This window comes from Nyctibius grandis, chromosome 6 (assembly GCF_013368605.1).
Source record: "Nyctibius grandis isolate bNycGra1 chromosome 6, bNycGra1.pri, whole genome shotgun sequence".
Taxonomy (NCBI): Eukaryota; Metazoa; Chordata; class Aves; order Nyctibiiformes; family Nyctibiidae; genus Nyctibius; species Nyctibius grandis.
Window position 1 is genome coordinate 7,658,476 of NC_090663.1, and position 17,797 is coordinate 7,676,272.

A 17,797-nucleotide genomic window follows, 5' to 3' on the forward strand; every position below is an offset into this window, starting at 1 on the left:
GGGTATATCACATCCCCTATCATGCACCAGCCTCTGGGAAAATTGAACGGTATAATGGGCTGTTAAAAACTACCCTGAAAGCAATGGGGGGTGGAACCTTTAAAAACTGGGATAAGCATCTGGCACAAGCTACCTGGTTAGTTAACACCAGGGGATCTATCAACCGAGCTGGCCCTGCTCAGTCAGGCCTTCTACATACAGTAGAAGGAGATAAAGTCCCTGTGGTGCATGAAAGGAATCTATTGGGAAAAACTGTCTGGATTCTTCCTGCAACGGGCAAAGGTAAACCCATTTGTGGGATTGCTTTTGCTCAGGGACCTGGATGTACTTGGTGGGTGATGATGCAAGATGGTGAAGTCCGACGTGTCCCTGAAGGTGATCTGATTCTGGGTGAGACTACTTAAGTCTGAACTGTATGTTGTTGCTGCGTAAGTGTCTTTCAGGTTAAGACAGTGGTGATGAGACCAGAGCTTCATCAAGTGGCGTCCAGTAACCTCCTCGAGTCTGACATCTTTAACCTGCAACCCGTGGGCACGAACCATGACAAAAGAGAGACTGCTGAGAGACTGCTGGCCAGATGGAAACCCACAATCCTGAACCAAATGAACTTAATGAACTTTTTGTATAGAGATGAATCATAAACTAGTGATATGTGTATATATATTTGAAAATGAAAAGGTAGTGGTGATCTGAGTATGACATGAATGGTATGGAATAAGGGGTGGAATGTCCTGGTTTGGCCCAAACCAGGCCAATTAGTCTTAGAGAAACCAAGGTCACTGCTAAATTCCTCACTGCTTATGAGTGAAGAGCTGAAGGGGGCTCGCACCTGCAGGGAGGAGCAGACAGGGCAGGTGACCCAAGATTGACCAACGAGGTATTCCATCCCATACATGTCATTCTCACTTTCCTATTTATCACTAACCCACTGCCTCCTGGAGGTGGGGCCCAGGAGGGAGGGGCCCTCCTGTCTCCCACTGATTGGTACCAGCTTTGCCAGTTTCCAGTTAAAAGCCTGCAGGTGTGATGGCAGGGAGCTACTGCCTTTTCCCCTCTGCCTGTGCTGGGGGAGCAACTCTGCCTGAGGAGGATATCCAAGCTCTCGATCTTGGTTTTGTATATATTTGATTATTTCTATTATTGTTATTATATTCTTTTTCATTATTATAGTTTATTAAAACTGTTTTAACTTTCCAACCCATAAGTCTCTCTCCCTTTTCCCTTTGCCCTCGGGTGGGGGGTGGGGGGGGAGGGTTAACAGAGAGCATCTGCCACCTGGTTAATAGCCAGCCCAGCTTTAAACCGTGACAATACACTAAATACTTCTATCAAATTTTCTGCTACTTAAAAAAATATTATAATCTTAAATATTAATGGAACATCTTCAAATGGTGATTGTATCTTAAAATAAACTTACTAACTGCTGAAACCTCAAGACTAGATAAAATTGTCTCAGTAACAGCTATGCGGATTCTCTACTTGCTGATAACATCATATGATCAATACGATTCTTAAATACACCTAGAATGAGAAAGCTCTAGTTTACTGTTACCTTCTGTAGAGATCAAACAAAAAACCTTTCAGCAAGTAAAATAAAACTGAATCAGGGTCTCCGATTTGATCTGAATATTAAAAACATTCGTTAATACTTACTATTTGCAGACCACGTATTTAAAAGCAAAATTAGCATCACAGGTCACAACTGATGATGGAGCAGGTGCAGCTGAACACTAAACCTATGCTTGAATGTACCTGGTTCAAAGTCCTGGTTTTAGGTGTCAAAAAAGACAAAATATTGACAATAATGTCAGCATTTCTCATTTCTTGAATGGTCATCAGCAGACGAATATTGCCTTTTTTTTTTTCAGTTAACTCCCTTCAAACTTATACTTTTATACCAAATAAGTTTTTATTGTCTCACCCCATAATCATTTGACACTACTAGAAGGACCTAATCTAATTAAAATGTGATAGATAAAGAGAGAAATGTGTCATTAATAGAAAACCCCAAAAACATTATGCACATGCCAAACAGGGAGAACAATGTTGTCCTGCTGTGGATTGTTAGGCAAAATAGCCATGCATTACTGCCAATCTACAATACAGATTATACTAGTAATGTCAAGGATATGATGATAGCTTGAACTTGCTTTTATTTATAATTTTAGCTTTCCCTCCCTCTCCCTGCTCTGTCCTTCACAGTTAAGGAATGTTTGCATAGAATTACTTCTCTAGAAACTTCCAGTTTTCAATACATTTAGTTAAAATCTCCAGTTTTAGCAGGTTTTTTGCAAGCTAAATTGTCTTAGATCAATTTAACCTTTCATACAATGAAGTAGCCCAGCTAAATTAAACGTGAATTTGAGGACTTTCTACAAATCACTATAACTCTGCTTCTACTATTTTATAAATTGTTTACTTAAAAGACAATTTAAGGCATCTGTAAACCTGGCTACTTAAGTCAGGATCTGTCCCATGCTCCAGCTACATTTGAAAACTTTTAAGACGACACAAAAAAGCCCATTCTCACGCTGCAGAAGGAAAGGGGAAGTATCCAGCAGCCTTTTAAATTAACTGCTACTAATAAATCAACCTCTTATTATGTGGGATGTAAGTGTAGTTCAATTATAACATCAAATTAAAGTAGAAATGCTGATAAACCTTTAATTTCTGTACTTTGTGGCAGTTCTGACCTACAGAAGTGTTGTAAACAGGAGATGAATTCCAGGAACCCAAGTGCCAGCTCTGATAAAACAAGCTCTGCAGTACTCGGGCATGAAGGAATAACAGAAGGAAGAACAGGTAGAAACTGCATCCAGATGAGAAAACTGCAAGAAAAGCAACAAAAAAATGGAATAGAAATAAACTCTAGAAGCAAATCAGATGTCATAGTAACTCCAAGACTAAGGAGACAAGTGGCAGGAATACCACAACTACATGTTTAAACAAGGCTTTTAAATAAAATATCTTATTTTTTTATACAATTTATTTGGTTACCTTTTCAAGTTATTTATATTGTGTATGTATACCTACATATACTTTAAAGTGAGTTGTGAAGGAAGTATAAAGTTATTAAAAATAGGTACTCCAAAATATAATAGCATTCTCTTGTCTGTGCTAACTGGGCTCAATTATCACAATTATTAATAAAAACTTTTCCTGTTAAATCAAGCATTCATAAGTGACTTGTATAGGCTAAAGAAAGTACTTTCTTTCTTTGAACTCATCTTCCTACATGAAAATCTTTCAAATTTTATCAACACAAAAGGATAAACTTGCCTGTAAATCATTTATAAGAGCTTTTAAAATTGCGTATAATAAAAGGCTTTTATCTGGAACAATTCAACAATCTTTGTTTAGCAAATATGTTTTCCAATGAAATGATTACATCATGTCCAAGGTACAAGTCAATCACACTTCGGGAGCACTTCATGACTTGGGGAAGACCAAAGCTTGTATCTGACAAGCCTTTGGCACAACCAGTGGAGCTGACATGGAAACCCCGTTGGTATCTCTTTTGTAAAAGGAGGAATCCACAACTCGGGGGCAGGAGTGCTTTCCATGCAGAACTCAGAAGTGGAGATTGAAATATATGCCTGTAGCATGGGTTTCCTCCAGTTAATCATGCACAGTCAGTACAAGAGATGGAATGATCAACCATATTTGACATACAGGTCTCCAGACTCACTAGCTTTTGGAAACAGAAGCCAATGTCAGCAGAGATGGTTGTTTCAGAACATTACTTAATGTTTTCCCAGTTAAATCATGTCAATACCACTGTTTGCAAGAAGCTTCAAGTCATCTTCATCTAAGAGAACTATAATTGAGCATTCAGTAAACAGTTAAATATTTTTCAACTATGGAGAAAACTATACTTTTAGGAAAGTATTTGCAGGTGCTTCCATTCATAAAGGACTAATGCAATAAAAAATCAGAGCAAATGAAATCGAGTTGAACATTAAATTAGAAAATTAACATTTAATTATAATTGATTTCCAGTGCAAATCCACTTGTGTATCACTGAACAAAATTAATAAATCCCAAAGAATATTTTAAGAAACATAAGAAAACAAGGAATGGAATAGAAGTGATTTTATTTCCTAATTAGAAAAGGAAACCAGAAAAACAAGGAAAAGGAGGCTCAGAATTGCAGGAAAAAAGGCACCCAAAAACCACATTTGACTGCAACACCACACTCTCTTCTTTATCACCAGATGTACTAGTGTTATTACCTTGGTATACCAAGGTCTTTAAGGAATAGCTCTAAAGTTTATTTCACCAACTATTCCAGGATGCAACCATGCACTTGTTGATTGCTGTAATCACAAGGAACCTATAAAACAACCAGTGATTTATGGTCAACACAGATAAAAGGAGCAACTGACTAAAAAAATTCTTAATTGGATGTTTTCAGCTCTGGAATGAACTCCCTTTTACTTTCATGCATCAACATCTTGGACAAAGGGCAAAACTCATCTTATCTTCTGACATTTTGGGAAGTTTCACAGCCTGACACTCAAAAATTAAACAGGAACGCATTTTGTAAACTTTAAGATTATATTAACAAGCATTTCAGAATTCCAGTGAAGGATTAGGACCCATGAAAAGTTTCAAACCAAGCTAGTGTCTATTTCAAAAACATCACCATTTAATTTTAATAAGATACAGCAAAGAGATAATCAAGAAAACATGAGTCTGGAGGTACGATACGCTGGTTTGAGAAATACTTTATCAGGGCAAGTTTCTTATGAGACTAGAGAGGAAGAGGCAGGGACAAGACTACCCCAAGTGGTGGGGGCCTTGCCTTGGAGAAAAGAAACCGTACACAGTTTTAAGTCTCCGTCCACAAAATTATATACACAAAAGTACTAGAAATGGGGAAAAGGAGCTTGAGTTTCCCTTCCTGAGCCAGAGCACTCATTGCTGAGCTCAGTTATCCCTTTTCTTTCTGGCACAATTAATTGATCTTGCATTAACTAGAACACAGCAGCAAACCACACAGAAAGGGTAATGAACCTCCCTTCAGAAAACTAATCATCTTTGGATTGATGATGATCTAGAACACAAAGTTTCCCTATTCCCGGGCACACACTCGTACCTACTGAGGAGCCACTGTTAAAAGCAGTGCCACTTTGCAGAAACAACTTTAAGACTCCCTCGTCTGGGGAGGGAACGTCATTTGAGCCCGGTGATGGAAGGCACTTCCTTGGCGAAGGAATGACCAGGCAGCACTTTGTGTGTAATATCTAAACATTTTTTAGACAGATTTTCAAAGGAAACCAGGCTTACGTAATTGCATCTGTCCATCTACCTACTGGGCCTGCCTTAATTAAATCCTTAACTCACTAGCGAATTTCAACCAAAAGCTTCCAGTAGTCTCAAGGAGAATTAAGTTCCTGCAAGTTTCATTAAGGAGGAGAAAGACAGAAAGAAAAAAAAAAAAAAAAAAGAGGCATCCATATGAGAAGACAGACTGAAATTAGAGGCCCCACTTTGTGAAAGGATGCGGTCCCTTCCCTGACACCCGCCAGTCCCCAGACACGTACTCACTCACCAGCACACAGGCATCTCGGGCCCAGCCAACTGTTGCCTTATGAAAGGTGCTGGGACAGGACGCAATGCACATGAATTTCTTGACTAAAGCACCATTGTGCCTGCTATCTTTCTGCAAAACTGGGTTCAGCTGATGTTTGCATCTGTCTCAAAAAAAGCTGTTTCTGTTTGAGGATCCTGCCTTGTCTTAAATGCAAAATGCACACTTAAATGTGCCTGCAAGAGGAGACAAAATGACAATGATCTTCATGTGTGGAGGGAACTTAAATTTTCTCCATAAAGTACAAAAAGATTTCAAGGTGCTGATGATTTTAGGTGGGTTTTGAAGCACTGAGACACCTGCCTTCCCAGTAACTCCTAACTTTGTGTGTCTATATCCTTTTGCAGATCTGGATTGAAGTATGTTGCTAGGCTGCCAACAACTGCCAGGCAGCAAATCACAGCACGTAGATTGAAGTCACGCTTACAATGCAACATATCAAGCATGTTTTATTGTTAAGAAATCGATAATCTGTGTTGTCATAATCAAATGTAAAACGTGATTATATTTTTCCCAGGGGGAAAAAAAAAGAATAAAAAAAACCTGTAAATCATTCTTATTGCCCTTCTGAAGTAAAACTTATACACTTATTCTTCAATCTGTTATAAAATCAAATTAATTTCAATATTAATGAACAAAGCCACTCACATTGCACAACATGCAATTAAGATGCCTATTACTTCTTTCTGAGCTCCTTCTATTCATTGCCCCACCAAATTATTAAAACAAAGCAGTTACTATGGGAACTAATTCATTCTCTGCATTATTATATTGTTTCTAAACACCAGCGTCTAGTCCTTCGGACTTACATGCCCTAAATTCCAGTTTGAAATTCTAAAGTTTTGTCTTGTTTGTCAGAAAAACCCTTTACAATCTACGCATCCATGCAGATAAGGATAGCTAGAGTGCAGCTGCTTTTGTTTATCGCAAGACGTAACTGTTACTAAATTATTTGAGTTTGATAAATGGATGGCGCCCGCATGCAAGCGCAGAGCAGCACTCCGGGAACAAGCATGGGCGTTTGTGGAGCACTACACAAACAGGCAAACGTGACCATCTGCAGGTTAGATAAACTAACAACAACAACAAGAAATGACTGGCAGATGTTGTGGAAACTAAGTGACACCTGCCTAAGTGGTATTTGATACCCAGAAAAAAAAACCACATGGGTATGACTTATGCAATCTTCAAGAAAAAAAGGAACAGCAGGGACAAGAAATAGGGATAAAATTGCCTGGGAAAAAGTTTTTTTAGCATTTAATAAAACTATTTCTTCAAATGTACACTCCTTGACAAACAGAGACATCATGCATTTAATTAACACTTATAATTATTCTTAATTACCTATTAACAGGCGTCATAGTCTATTTGTATTTGAGCGTCATCATCTAGCACACGAGGAAACTTCCTGAAACATACAGGTAGGATCAAAAGAATAGTCTTTCCTCTTCATCTTTTGCTGCCCTACTGCCACTGCCTGTAATTTTTATTGGGTTTTTTGGTGCGTCTCCATTTAATTGGCAGAATGAGAGGTTTGAAAATTCAGTGCCTAGGACGCTACCTTGAAAAATAAGCACCAGGAAAAGGGAAATATGAGTAATGTTGAACAGCTAATTTCTGGCTTTAAAAAAAAAACAAAAAACAAAAAACCAAACAAACAAACCAAAAAAACCAACCCAAAAAACACATCTACTCAAAGTCACAAGCAATTTAAATTTAGTTCCCACAGGAAAGGAAGGAAGAAGGAACTTTCTTATTTAAGCATCTGAGCAGGGTCACAAACCATGGCACAATTCTGGATCTACAGTGGTACCAATGGGCGCGCTTTTACCTGCTGCAAATGCCAGGTACTTCCCGTTAGCAAAGGCTCATTTTTTACAGGGATTCCAAGAGTATTACAACAGCCAGCTGTTATTTGTATCACAGTAACTCTGAAAGTCTCCGACTGACAGTTTTCTATCAAAGAAAAGAAAAGGCACAGAGGCGGAGAGACAACTTCTGTTTTCTAACCTGCTATCTGCCTTGGGAAGAGCTAAAAGACAAAACACAGGTTTCTTAACTCCAAATGACCTGTCCATCAGCCCACACTGACTTTTCTAAGGAGGAAAGAGATCTCTGCAAGATGTTCTCTCCCTGGCACAGCCTCCACACAATTCCTCCTCCTGTTTAAGGAGAGGCACCTTTCCAGTTCAGTACTGACCTCCTGGAACAAGGACGGAGCAGCAGATGCCTTCAGCACTAGAAGACTGTCTCCACTTTTATTTTCTGGTTTCCACTTGCATAATCACACTCTCATCCTGACTGCACTAAGGGAGGAAACAAAATAAAATCCTTTTTTGCATCTCAGACTACACTTCCCTAAGGATGGGAACTGCCTCTATGAAAGCTGAACACGTTTGCTTTAATGAGATGACTATTTAAATTTTTCAGCATGTTTACCTAGACACTTAATCTTTGTACAGTTCAGTTTTCCACAGCAGAGTGTAAAGCAATGTATAAATCTAGTGCTTCCAGAGCATCTTCCCTGACCCCAGGCAGAAATAAGTATATATTACCAGCAAGTACTTAAGACTTCTAAAGCTTTTGAAAGTTTTACCAGGCACTCATCTGCACTGCATAAAAGCTAAATATCTAGTCCAAAAAGTTTTTTAAATTCTCTAAAGATTACTCAGGAATTAGATAACTAGGTGTGGTTAAGTATTGGATTCTGACTCAAATATATATGATATTAAAAATATGACTACAACCCTGTAAACCTAGTTTCAAGCTATATTGTTTACTGTATTTAACACTGCCTTTGACACTAACATTAAATAAAACTATTTTGACTTTATTATAGCAGTAAGATGTAGTGCTTTGGAAATACAGCTGAATGTAGCTGCTGTCTGTCACAAGCAAGCAGCTTATTTTATTTCAATATATCAAAGAAAATATAACTATAGAGATAAAATACGTAATATGCTGGACACCACAAAACCACAGCTTTTCTTTAAAACATTCAGAACTTCAATCAGTGACCTGAATGTTCCAGCAAAATTTCAAAACCTCATTGAGATTCTTCCTTCTGTAGATTTCCCCCCCCCAGTTTTCTTGTTAAAATAATGCTTTTCTTGTTAAAATAATGCTTTTCATTAGCAGGTACTGTTCAGCATCATTTAGGGCAAAATGAGCTTTTAAGCTAATTTTCTTTTTTCTACAGCTTGCATTGTTACTAGTATTACCTCTAACATTGTCGTAGCTTAAGTGCATGCAAATTCAAAAGCTGTTCAGGTAGCACATAATGAAGATTCACATTACAAAAGCAGGTTACTGCAGCAATCCAAAAGAAAGCCAAAAACACCTTGCACCATAAATACTGAATATTAAGGATAAAAACAAAAAACAAACATAAGCCTGTGCATAAGCATTTCAACTATAACTGTAATGAGATAAAGGATGTTTTTGCATTGGGGTAAACATACCCCAAATATACAGATAACTTTCCTTAACGTGTGGGAAGTGGCAAGTGATCTTGTTATGTGACAAGTAGCATCACAGTAGCATCATTTTCATTTTATTATTTCAAGGTCAACTTATCTTAGTCCTTCCTGTTCTTTGAAGACAACTCTCATATAACAGATTAAATATTTTACCTAATTCTCTATATTTCAAGCTCAGAAAAATACTTTCTAAGTTCTTCCAGGCAAAACACAGAAAAATAGCGTTGAATGGTTAAAACACCCTTGTGCGCAACAGAAGAACATATGCATTTTTATTTTAAGACACTTGTATCAAAGTAACTTGAGTTACTCATAGAATATTCTGCTTGGGTTATTCATGGAAAACTCTGCTTGCTTAAACGCTTTCATTTGTTACAGTTGAAAGATTTGATGGCTGTTCCCGCAGAAAGATTTTGGTAGCTTTTACTACCTGATTCCTAATTTATTTTATACTGGATTGCTAGGGAGCAAAGGAACTTTTTCCAGTTCAAAAAATCCTTATTTATTTGCTGAAGGCACTTAAGGTTAGAAAACCACATTTTTGTGAAGGTTAATTGGTACTTTATGAAGGAGCAACTTTCACTTAGGAAACAACAAATGATAAAATATTAGGAATCTTTTAGCTCCCTCTGCTGCCCTAATCCTTCCATGAGCCTCCTTCTAAAGTCTGTCAAAAAAGACACCATGGAACTACGCAGCCCATTAATCTCTTTTAAGAAACACTTGGCGTATTTAGTGTGCCTAGTACTAAAGATCAGTATGCATAAAGAAAACCCTATAAAGTACTACGTGAATTACAATTGTCTGCACATTTTATTATTTCCTTTCTTTCTCTGATACCTGCAGCAAGTGAGACAACTGTGAACATCTTCAAATTTGGATGTCAGTTAAGCAAACTGATAGCTCATTTTCCAAAGAACTTGACATCTGCAATTCCCACATACGCAAGAAAGAGCTAAGTGTACTCACTGCCTGGGAACATTTATTCCTCTTTCCTTTTATTTACAGATCAACTTACACAGTACGTACCAACTTCAGTAAAAATCCTTTTTTAAATTCAGGGAAAACCCAAGCACTGCCAAAGTAGGCCATCTCCCTCATTAATATGCAGAAAACTTGTCTTAGCTGCCTAATTTCACAACTGCAATGGGTCAAATCACAGTTTACACAAGCCAGATAGGCTCCATCAGTGGTCATGAAATAACATTTGGGATTTGTCAAGCTGGTACTTTCCACTTGTTCAGAAGCCAAGCTATTACATGCACAAGAAAAAAAACAGGAAAGAAAATGTGTTTTGTAAACTAAGTCATTCTGTATTTCAAGATTTCTTTATACATTTTGAAAGAAGAAAACCGAATTCAACTCATATCTGCTTTTTTCTCTACTTTCTTCCTGGAACCGTCAATATACCACATCAGCTATTAATTGAAGATTCACCTTATTAAAATCTCATGCTATATAGCACCACAAGCAGAAAAAAGCAGCTTTAAAAACACACATGTTTTCTCACAGGGAAAGAAAGCCTAGACCATATCCTTGAAAAGAAACTAAAATTATTCCTTTATCAGGCACTTTTACTGTCCTTCAAAGAGCGAAACACTTGGTTATTTGCCAGTAATCAGACTTTCCCAAAGAAAGGCTGCCCTTCATAAGAGCAAAAGATGAAAGATTTTATCCGGAATCTCAAAAACTCATTCCATTAATATGCACTTTCTTTTCCAATTTATGATCCTGACCAACTCATCCTCTTTTCTTAAGTAATAAAGCAGCACTGTTAAAATAACTAAAATACATTTCAGGTTTTCTTCTGGGCACTTTTGAAAAGGAAGAGGCAACCTGTGTATATAGAATAACCTTAAGATGTATACCAGTGCTGCATAAAAAGGAAAAAGATTTGTAACAATTGTTAGAGAAGCTCTGGGGTGTGCAAAGATGCTTTTTTCTTCCTCAAAAAACAGAACTAGAAAAACATACAACATATCTGTCGGGGGGCATATAGGGTATTCACAGACCTGAACTTTCATATCCTACAGTCTTTGCTATAAATATAACATATGAGGTTCTCCAGAAAGAAATTTCTGGTTTCAAGCAATCATCAAACTGGAAAAGTCACTCTCACCATTCTGCAGTTACATTTCCTGGATTGTGCTGTGGTGGTTTAATCCCTAATACTTGTGTAAACAAGCAAGAAGTGTAACAGGAGACACCCGTTTCCTCCTCCCAGTGCCACTGCTGGCCCTAAGCTCTCCTCTTCAAACAGGGCAGGAAAAGAGATTGTTTCCTAAAGCCTGGAAACCCACTAAAACAGTGGCTGGCTGAGCTCTATATATTATACAATGGAATGTATTTAGAGGAAATTCACTATGTTCATATCAAGCCCGTTCACAGACAGTTCAGATGAAGGAAAATATTCTTCGCACTGCAGCCACCTTCTGTTGCCTTCCTACTTCATCTATCAGCTCCCAGCAAATTCAGCAGAGGTCAGACATCCCCAAGGTAACTTCCAAGCAACAGTCAGTAAAACATACACACATTTAATTAAAGATTTCTAGAATGTAAGCACATACACAGCATTGTTTACAGTTTTGTTACAATATAAAGTACAATAATACCGTAATTAGAGATAACAACTTTTCAAAATGCCAAAAACATTTCGAATTTTTCAAATCACCCACAAAATGAACACATTTTATTTTTGCACTGTGACACTTCCAACTGTTCTGCCGAATGTATACTACTATAATTACGCTTTGCAATCATCAGCATCACCGGAGAGGGGGACAAAGAACAATATAATCAGTAACTAATTAATCTTTCACATGCCTTGATACTAGTTATCTTCAAGGGAAGAATCCTAAACATTATTTTATAAATTGTGAAGTGAGTTTAATATTAGCATCTCAGAGTGCCTAGATGATGTCTTCATGCCTAAGTATAATTCACAGCTACTAGTGGAAGTTAGAAACTAGAATTTAATATCTGCCTTTTCAAGGGACAGTCTTCAATTTCCACCATCTAAGTAAACTGTAGTTTATAGAACTATATAAACTGGGATGACAAAGCACATTCTACACCACCCTTTTGAGATGATACACGTAAGAACACGGCAGACCATTGAAATGTGCAAGAAAATATAATTGCAAACAGCTTCAGGATTAAAAGCAAATATTCAAATTTCATATTTAAGAAATCACTGAAGGGAATCATAGGTATCTCTGAGACAAAATTAGTTACTCAGCTACATCAGAAGAGAACTAATTGCTCTCAAAGTAATAGAATCACGTTTTTTTCGTGCACTGAGTATCAACTGAAACTTAGTAGTACTACTACCATACTATCATTAACTCACAAGGTAATAGTAAATCCAGTGATGCCTGTTCAATTTGTTGCTTTATTTGCATTATTAGCCACTACAAGCAAGTGTGCAAACTACCTAAACGCCACAGGAAAGCAGTTCAACTCAAATAACATTTTGCATGCAGTTATCTAAGTTACAAGAGCGTTTGTGGCAATCAGAAAAAACTCTGTGTAACAGCATGCACGAGTTCCTAACGTGAGCGTTTCATTTTGAGAATCAGGCCCACACCACCCATTTTCAGAAACTGAATTTCAACTCATTATCATCCCCTCCTCAAACAGGGAGACAAACAGTAATGAAATGCTGTATGTCACCACCAGAATGACACCAGCATCTCTTTATGGATATAATATTGTATTAATGCCTGCCCATCACAAGTTTTTATGTTAAACAATTTATGAAAAAATACATGGTTAGTAACAGTTAGTAAATCATTGTAACCTGTTTTTAAGTGGAACTTGCAATAAAAAGAAAATGCACCTTAAAAATAATTCTCTTCTGAGAGAAAAGGTTAAGAGAAGAAAGCCATACATGAACTGATGAACAAAACAGCTGACAGAGAAGATAAACCACCTTTAATAGCTATACAGCTCATTAAATTTCCTGAGCTTTGTAAAACGTTATGCATATTTCTAAAATATAAAATATTTACGTTGTGTTATGGAAGGCACATATATCAGAGAACAGCTCTGCATATTTTAAACCTGAACAGGACCATATGTAGGGAAAAGCCTTTTTAAAACAAACCAACTCCCTAGTCTTTATCCCACTTTACGCAGTTGCAGGGATAGCAATTTAAAAACATCAGCCAGAGATGTGTTTACAAACCTCAAAGAACATTTGGACATTTGAACACACAGACACTCAAGAGCAGAATACAGCTCGGACATTTTAAAGACCAAATTGGATTCCTATAACCATAAAACTTCAAGCATTTTTCTATTTCCATTGTTTTACCCCGTCTCCTCTTGATCATCTGCCTGGTCTTCCCACTATTTTTCCAGCACAGCTATTTGTCTAGCACATGGTAAATGGGATTAGGAAGCAGAAGTGGCTAAATAAACTTTTTTCCTACGTTATTTTTCAACTGGATCAATTCCTTACACTGCATGGCCGCACAGATTTTACCAGCAGGATGCAGTGAATTGTGCAGGGCTGGGAAAAACAAGCCAGACAAAAGGCACTGATTAAACAGCATCACTAGATGTGAACATGCAGCCTGGAGGAAGCCACTATTTGAAACAGTCGCAGTGGCTACTGGTCTGTCACCTCTGTCCCTGATAACGTTCCTTCCCACATCATCACAGGCTCTATTTTCCTCTTAAGTTGTCCCGTTGATCAATATAATAAGCCTAAAAGGAGACCGAAATTTCATGTAGTGAGTTGAGCTGATCTAACTGCTGGCTGCCATCAAAAGGGACAGGTTTCTTTGTCCTCCTCACAGTTTGCCAATTCAGTTCACTAACACAGGCCAAAAAAAAAAGGAGAGAATAAAAAATTGAGCTCTCTGCCAAGTTAGCATTCTGCATTTTTCATTGAGGGGTCAGGTACAGAGACCCTAGGATGAGCACCTGAGACCTACAACCCTGAAGCTGGGAACAGACAAGAGAGAAAAGAGGACCATGCACTGCACCAGCACACCCCTAGGTAATTTACAGTTGATCCGACTGCAGAGCTCCCTGGAAAGAGGGGCAGCCTTCCCAAACTCCCCATCCTCCCCATCCTCGGCAGCCAGTTCCCCATTTCTTTGAGCAGGGATTAGTCTCCAGTGAGCAAATTCAACTGACTGCCTGGCCAACCAGTCTAGGTGGGACATGAGAACAGTTTGGCCATAGCAACTGGGGTGGGCTTGGCTGGTTTCAGAAGAGACAAACAGGGAGATTAATCATCTAAACCAAATGTGGAACTGCAGCCTTTGATACTTTGGTGAAATATCTCTTTCTCTGGTTACGTCAGGGTAAATGGTCCCAGCACCCTTCGTTGATCCTTTCCAACTGCCCCCTTCAATGCAACTGCTTTGTCAGCTGAACAGTGACCTAGACTGAGGAATTTACCTAAATGGAAAATATACCAACAACAAAGTTTATTTTTAGTATGAGTCATCTTCTCAATCTAGCTCATTATACGGTTACCCTCATATTGGCACAAAGAAAGGGAAAAAAACAAGGACAGAAATCAGCTGCCAGGGACAGCTTACACCAACACAGCTGCTAGAAAAAAGTCTCAAGACCAACGCGTGGAGGAGCAAATGTTTCAACTGCAGTTCACTGCTTCAGTATGAGACATGAGGCAGAGGCCATGTGCCCAGAAGATCTTGTGCACTTCCTCCCACTGCATCAAAATGGGTTAGGAAAGAAATTAAATATTCCCTTGCCTTTTAAGGAGAAGCTAACATTTTAATATAAAAATTCATTTAGCCCCAATCATTTGCATATATTCCTTAAAATAGTACACCTTATCCCTCAACCTGCTTTCACACCAACTCTAAAAGTAAATGAGTAAAGAATACTAGGAATATACAACTCGGTCATTTGTGACTTAAGGTAACATGATCGACCAAATGATTACACTCCTTTCACTAGAATTCAGAGTATTTTTACAAATACTCATTAAAGTCTGGGGGGTCTTCTGGGATTTTTGATTTGGTTTATTTTAATTTTATTTTCTACATCCTTCCTAGGATCAGATACAGGCTGTTAAGTCAATCTATATGAAGCCGGTATGCAGAGAAATCCTTTTGCGATTGTTATTTTATATAAAACCACAATCTTTCACAATGTTTGGGTAGAATATTGTAAAATACTAAGCTGAAAGTAAACTTAACTTATAGCACGGAGTTCACATGCTAGTTGCTTTTATTTGTCTAGACCTGTTTTCACACAAAACCAGCATTTGTGCACAGTTAGTATCACCTCAACAGGAACTGCAACTCAATTAAAAATACACTGAATGACCAAAAGAAAAGAGTTCCAGTCTCCAGAAATGTCAGTAACCCATGAAATTAACACAGTTAACATTAGAAATCGTAATGTCTAACCTTCAAATATGCGATCCAGACGTTGCCGCTTCACTTTGTGTTTGTCCATTAGAGACATAAGAGTGGAAGCTCAAAGAACGTCTCCGCACAGCTTGGTGATGGTCTTCTCAAGCCAGCCACAAGTCAGAAATGCTTACTGTCTTTTATACACTTATTTTCACCTGTGAACAGAAAGATAAACTTCTTAAGGGACAGATTTTTTCCACCTCTTTCCAGAAAGATGATCTGTATGTAATTTAAACAATTAAGAAAAAACACAAAGTTCATAAATCATATTAGGTAAGCTGGTATATCACACCAAACTGCCTTCTAAGCACGTAAAGATGCAAAGCGCACAGCACAGTTCAAACAAGCCGGTAGAAGAAATGCTCCAAGACATTTGCTATTTTCTGCCTTTTGACTCTCAAATACTTTTCCCCCCCTTCCCTGAACACACAACCATCTAAGGAAGGTATTTTCTTCACTGAAAGGGTTGTCAAGCAGTGGAACAGGCTGCCCAGGGAAGTGGTGGAGTCACCATCCCTGGAGGTATTTAAAAGACGAGTAGATGTGGTGCTGAGGGACATGGTTTAGTGGTGGACTTGGCAGTGCTGGGTTAATGGTTGGACTTGATGATCTCAAAGATCCTTTCCAACCAAAATGATTCTGTGATTCTATGATATCTTGGGCAGGCACAGGTATATGCTTCGCATAAAATGACAGAAATGTGGCCACGTGGAATGAAACAGTAAAGCCATACGTACACTTTCGCATCCTAATGCTTGCGGCCATCAGGAAAATACTCTTTTCATTCTTAACTGTTAAACTTTTGATGATAAAGTAAACCAGAGTTTGATACTTGGAAGTTGAAGGAAACAATTCAAGGTGCATGGAATTAAGGAAAAGCATCATGGTGACAATACAGAATGCCAACATCCATATCAACCAAACAGCATTTAAAGCAGGTTTATGCATGACTAGGCAAGCTCTTTAGCAGCAAATACAACTAAGCACTTTTCAGATACCGTGTAGCTGGGCAAGATGGCATCGGGGCATTGCGACAGTCTGCATTTTAAGACAAACCACTAAGAAGCAGGAAGGGGAGATGGGGAGAGAGAGATGAAAAATCCCTCCACAAGAATTTAGTCACAGCAGTAGATGATAAAACGCACACGAGCCAGTGGACAGGGTAAAGCTAAGTCTACAGATCCTCTAAAAAGCATAATCAGAGCACCACTTTCATCCTCCTCTAAATAACTCAATAGACTTTGAGAACCAAACCCGGCGAATGCTGTATTACAAGCACAGTGCACATTAAAACAAGCCAAATAATCCATTTCCCTGTTTATTTTTATTCCTGCCCAACAGCTTTCACCATCAGTGGAGAGCATTAACTGGCCTTACAAGTGACTGAACCTAGAGAACTCCTTGTTTCTCTCTAGAGTTTAAACTTTTCTAAAACCAAACATAGGCACATTTCATCAACATACTATAAAGATTCATGCACTCTGAGTGAAATGATAAAGAAAAAAATTTTTAATATCAAGAACTCCACATTTGCATTAAAATAGGTATCTTCACCAGCACTACCCTGCTCTGTGCATTTGGACTTCTAACAAGTTCCTTTCTTTGTGTTTATTTTCATTTAAAAATGGAGTTCATGTGCAATATTCATCATGGTTGTAACACTTTATTCAGCCTCATCCTCCTCTTCATTTTCCCTCCACACCTCTTTTTCTTTATCCTCAAGTTCAAGATTCTTCTGCTGTTTTGCATAATGTCTCATTCCAGATGAATATAACATCCCATCATGAATGGGAGAAGAAAAATTGATGAAGAATGCAGATGACCAGTTTCTTCTCTTTAAGAAAACAAAAAGAACATTGCCATTTTAGAAATTTTCTATGACATTTCCCAGCATTGATTATTCTTACAAAATACAACAGTCTTCAATATTGAATGTGGCTCTGTCATAAGATTGCACAAGGTTTACATCAAATCTAACATGTATTTTAAAACCTTATAAGGTAGCTGTATAGCCACCTGCCTTTCCTTAAGCCAACGCCCCAAACTTGTGTAGAGGATCAGTCCTAAACTGATGTTTAATTTATTTGCTTATCACTTGTGTTTTATAACTTGCTTCCTTCAACAGTCACATAGAAAAATCTAGAGGATAAGAGCCAGAAACGAGAATATAATGAACATTTTAAATACTAGTCTTGGTTTAAAATTTTATAGTCTATTTAATTTCCCATCTTGGAGAAACAGATATCTCTGCTGGCCTCCTTGTGCTGTTTTGTTTATTCATTCAGCAAAAGATTTTTCCACTGTAGTCATTCTACATACAAAGC

The 17,797-nt window shown here is 37.9% G+C and overlaps 1 protein-coding gene across 3 annotated transcripts in view; it reads right to left on the minus strand.

The window, feature by feature from the left end:
* CTBP1 (C-terminal binding protein 1) overlaps positions 1-17,797 on the minus strand; it is a 259,257-nt gene that overhangs the window by 182,103 nt on the left and 59,357 nt on the right. For 2 of the 3 annotated variants that reach the window (XM_068402971.1, XM_068402973.1), the window contains exon 2: positions 15,468-15,628. In XM_068402971.1, coding sequence (XP_068259072.1) covers positions 15,468-15,525 — 58 coding nt within the window. In that variant the 5' untranslated portion in view covers positions 15,526-15,628. Of the gene's footprint in view, positions 1-15,467; positions 15,629-17,797 lie in introns of those variants that run through there. The other variant, XM_068402977.1, reaches the window with a different exon arrangement.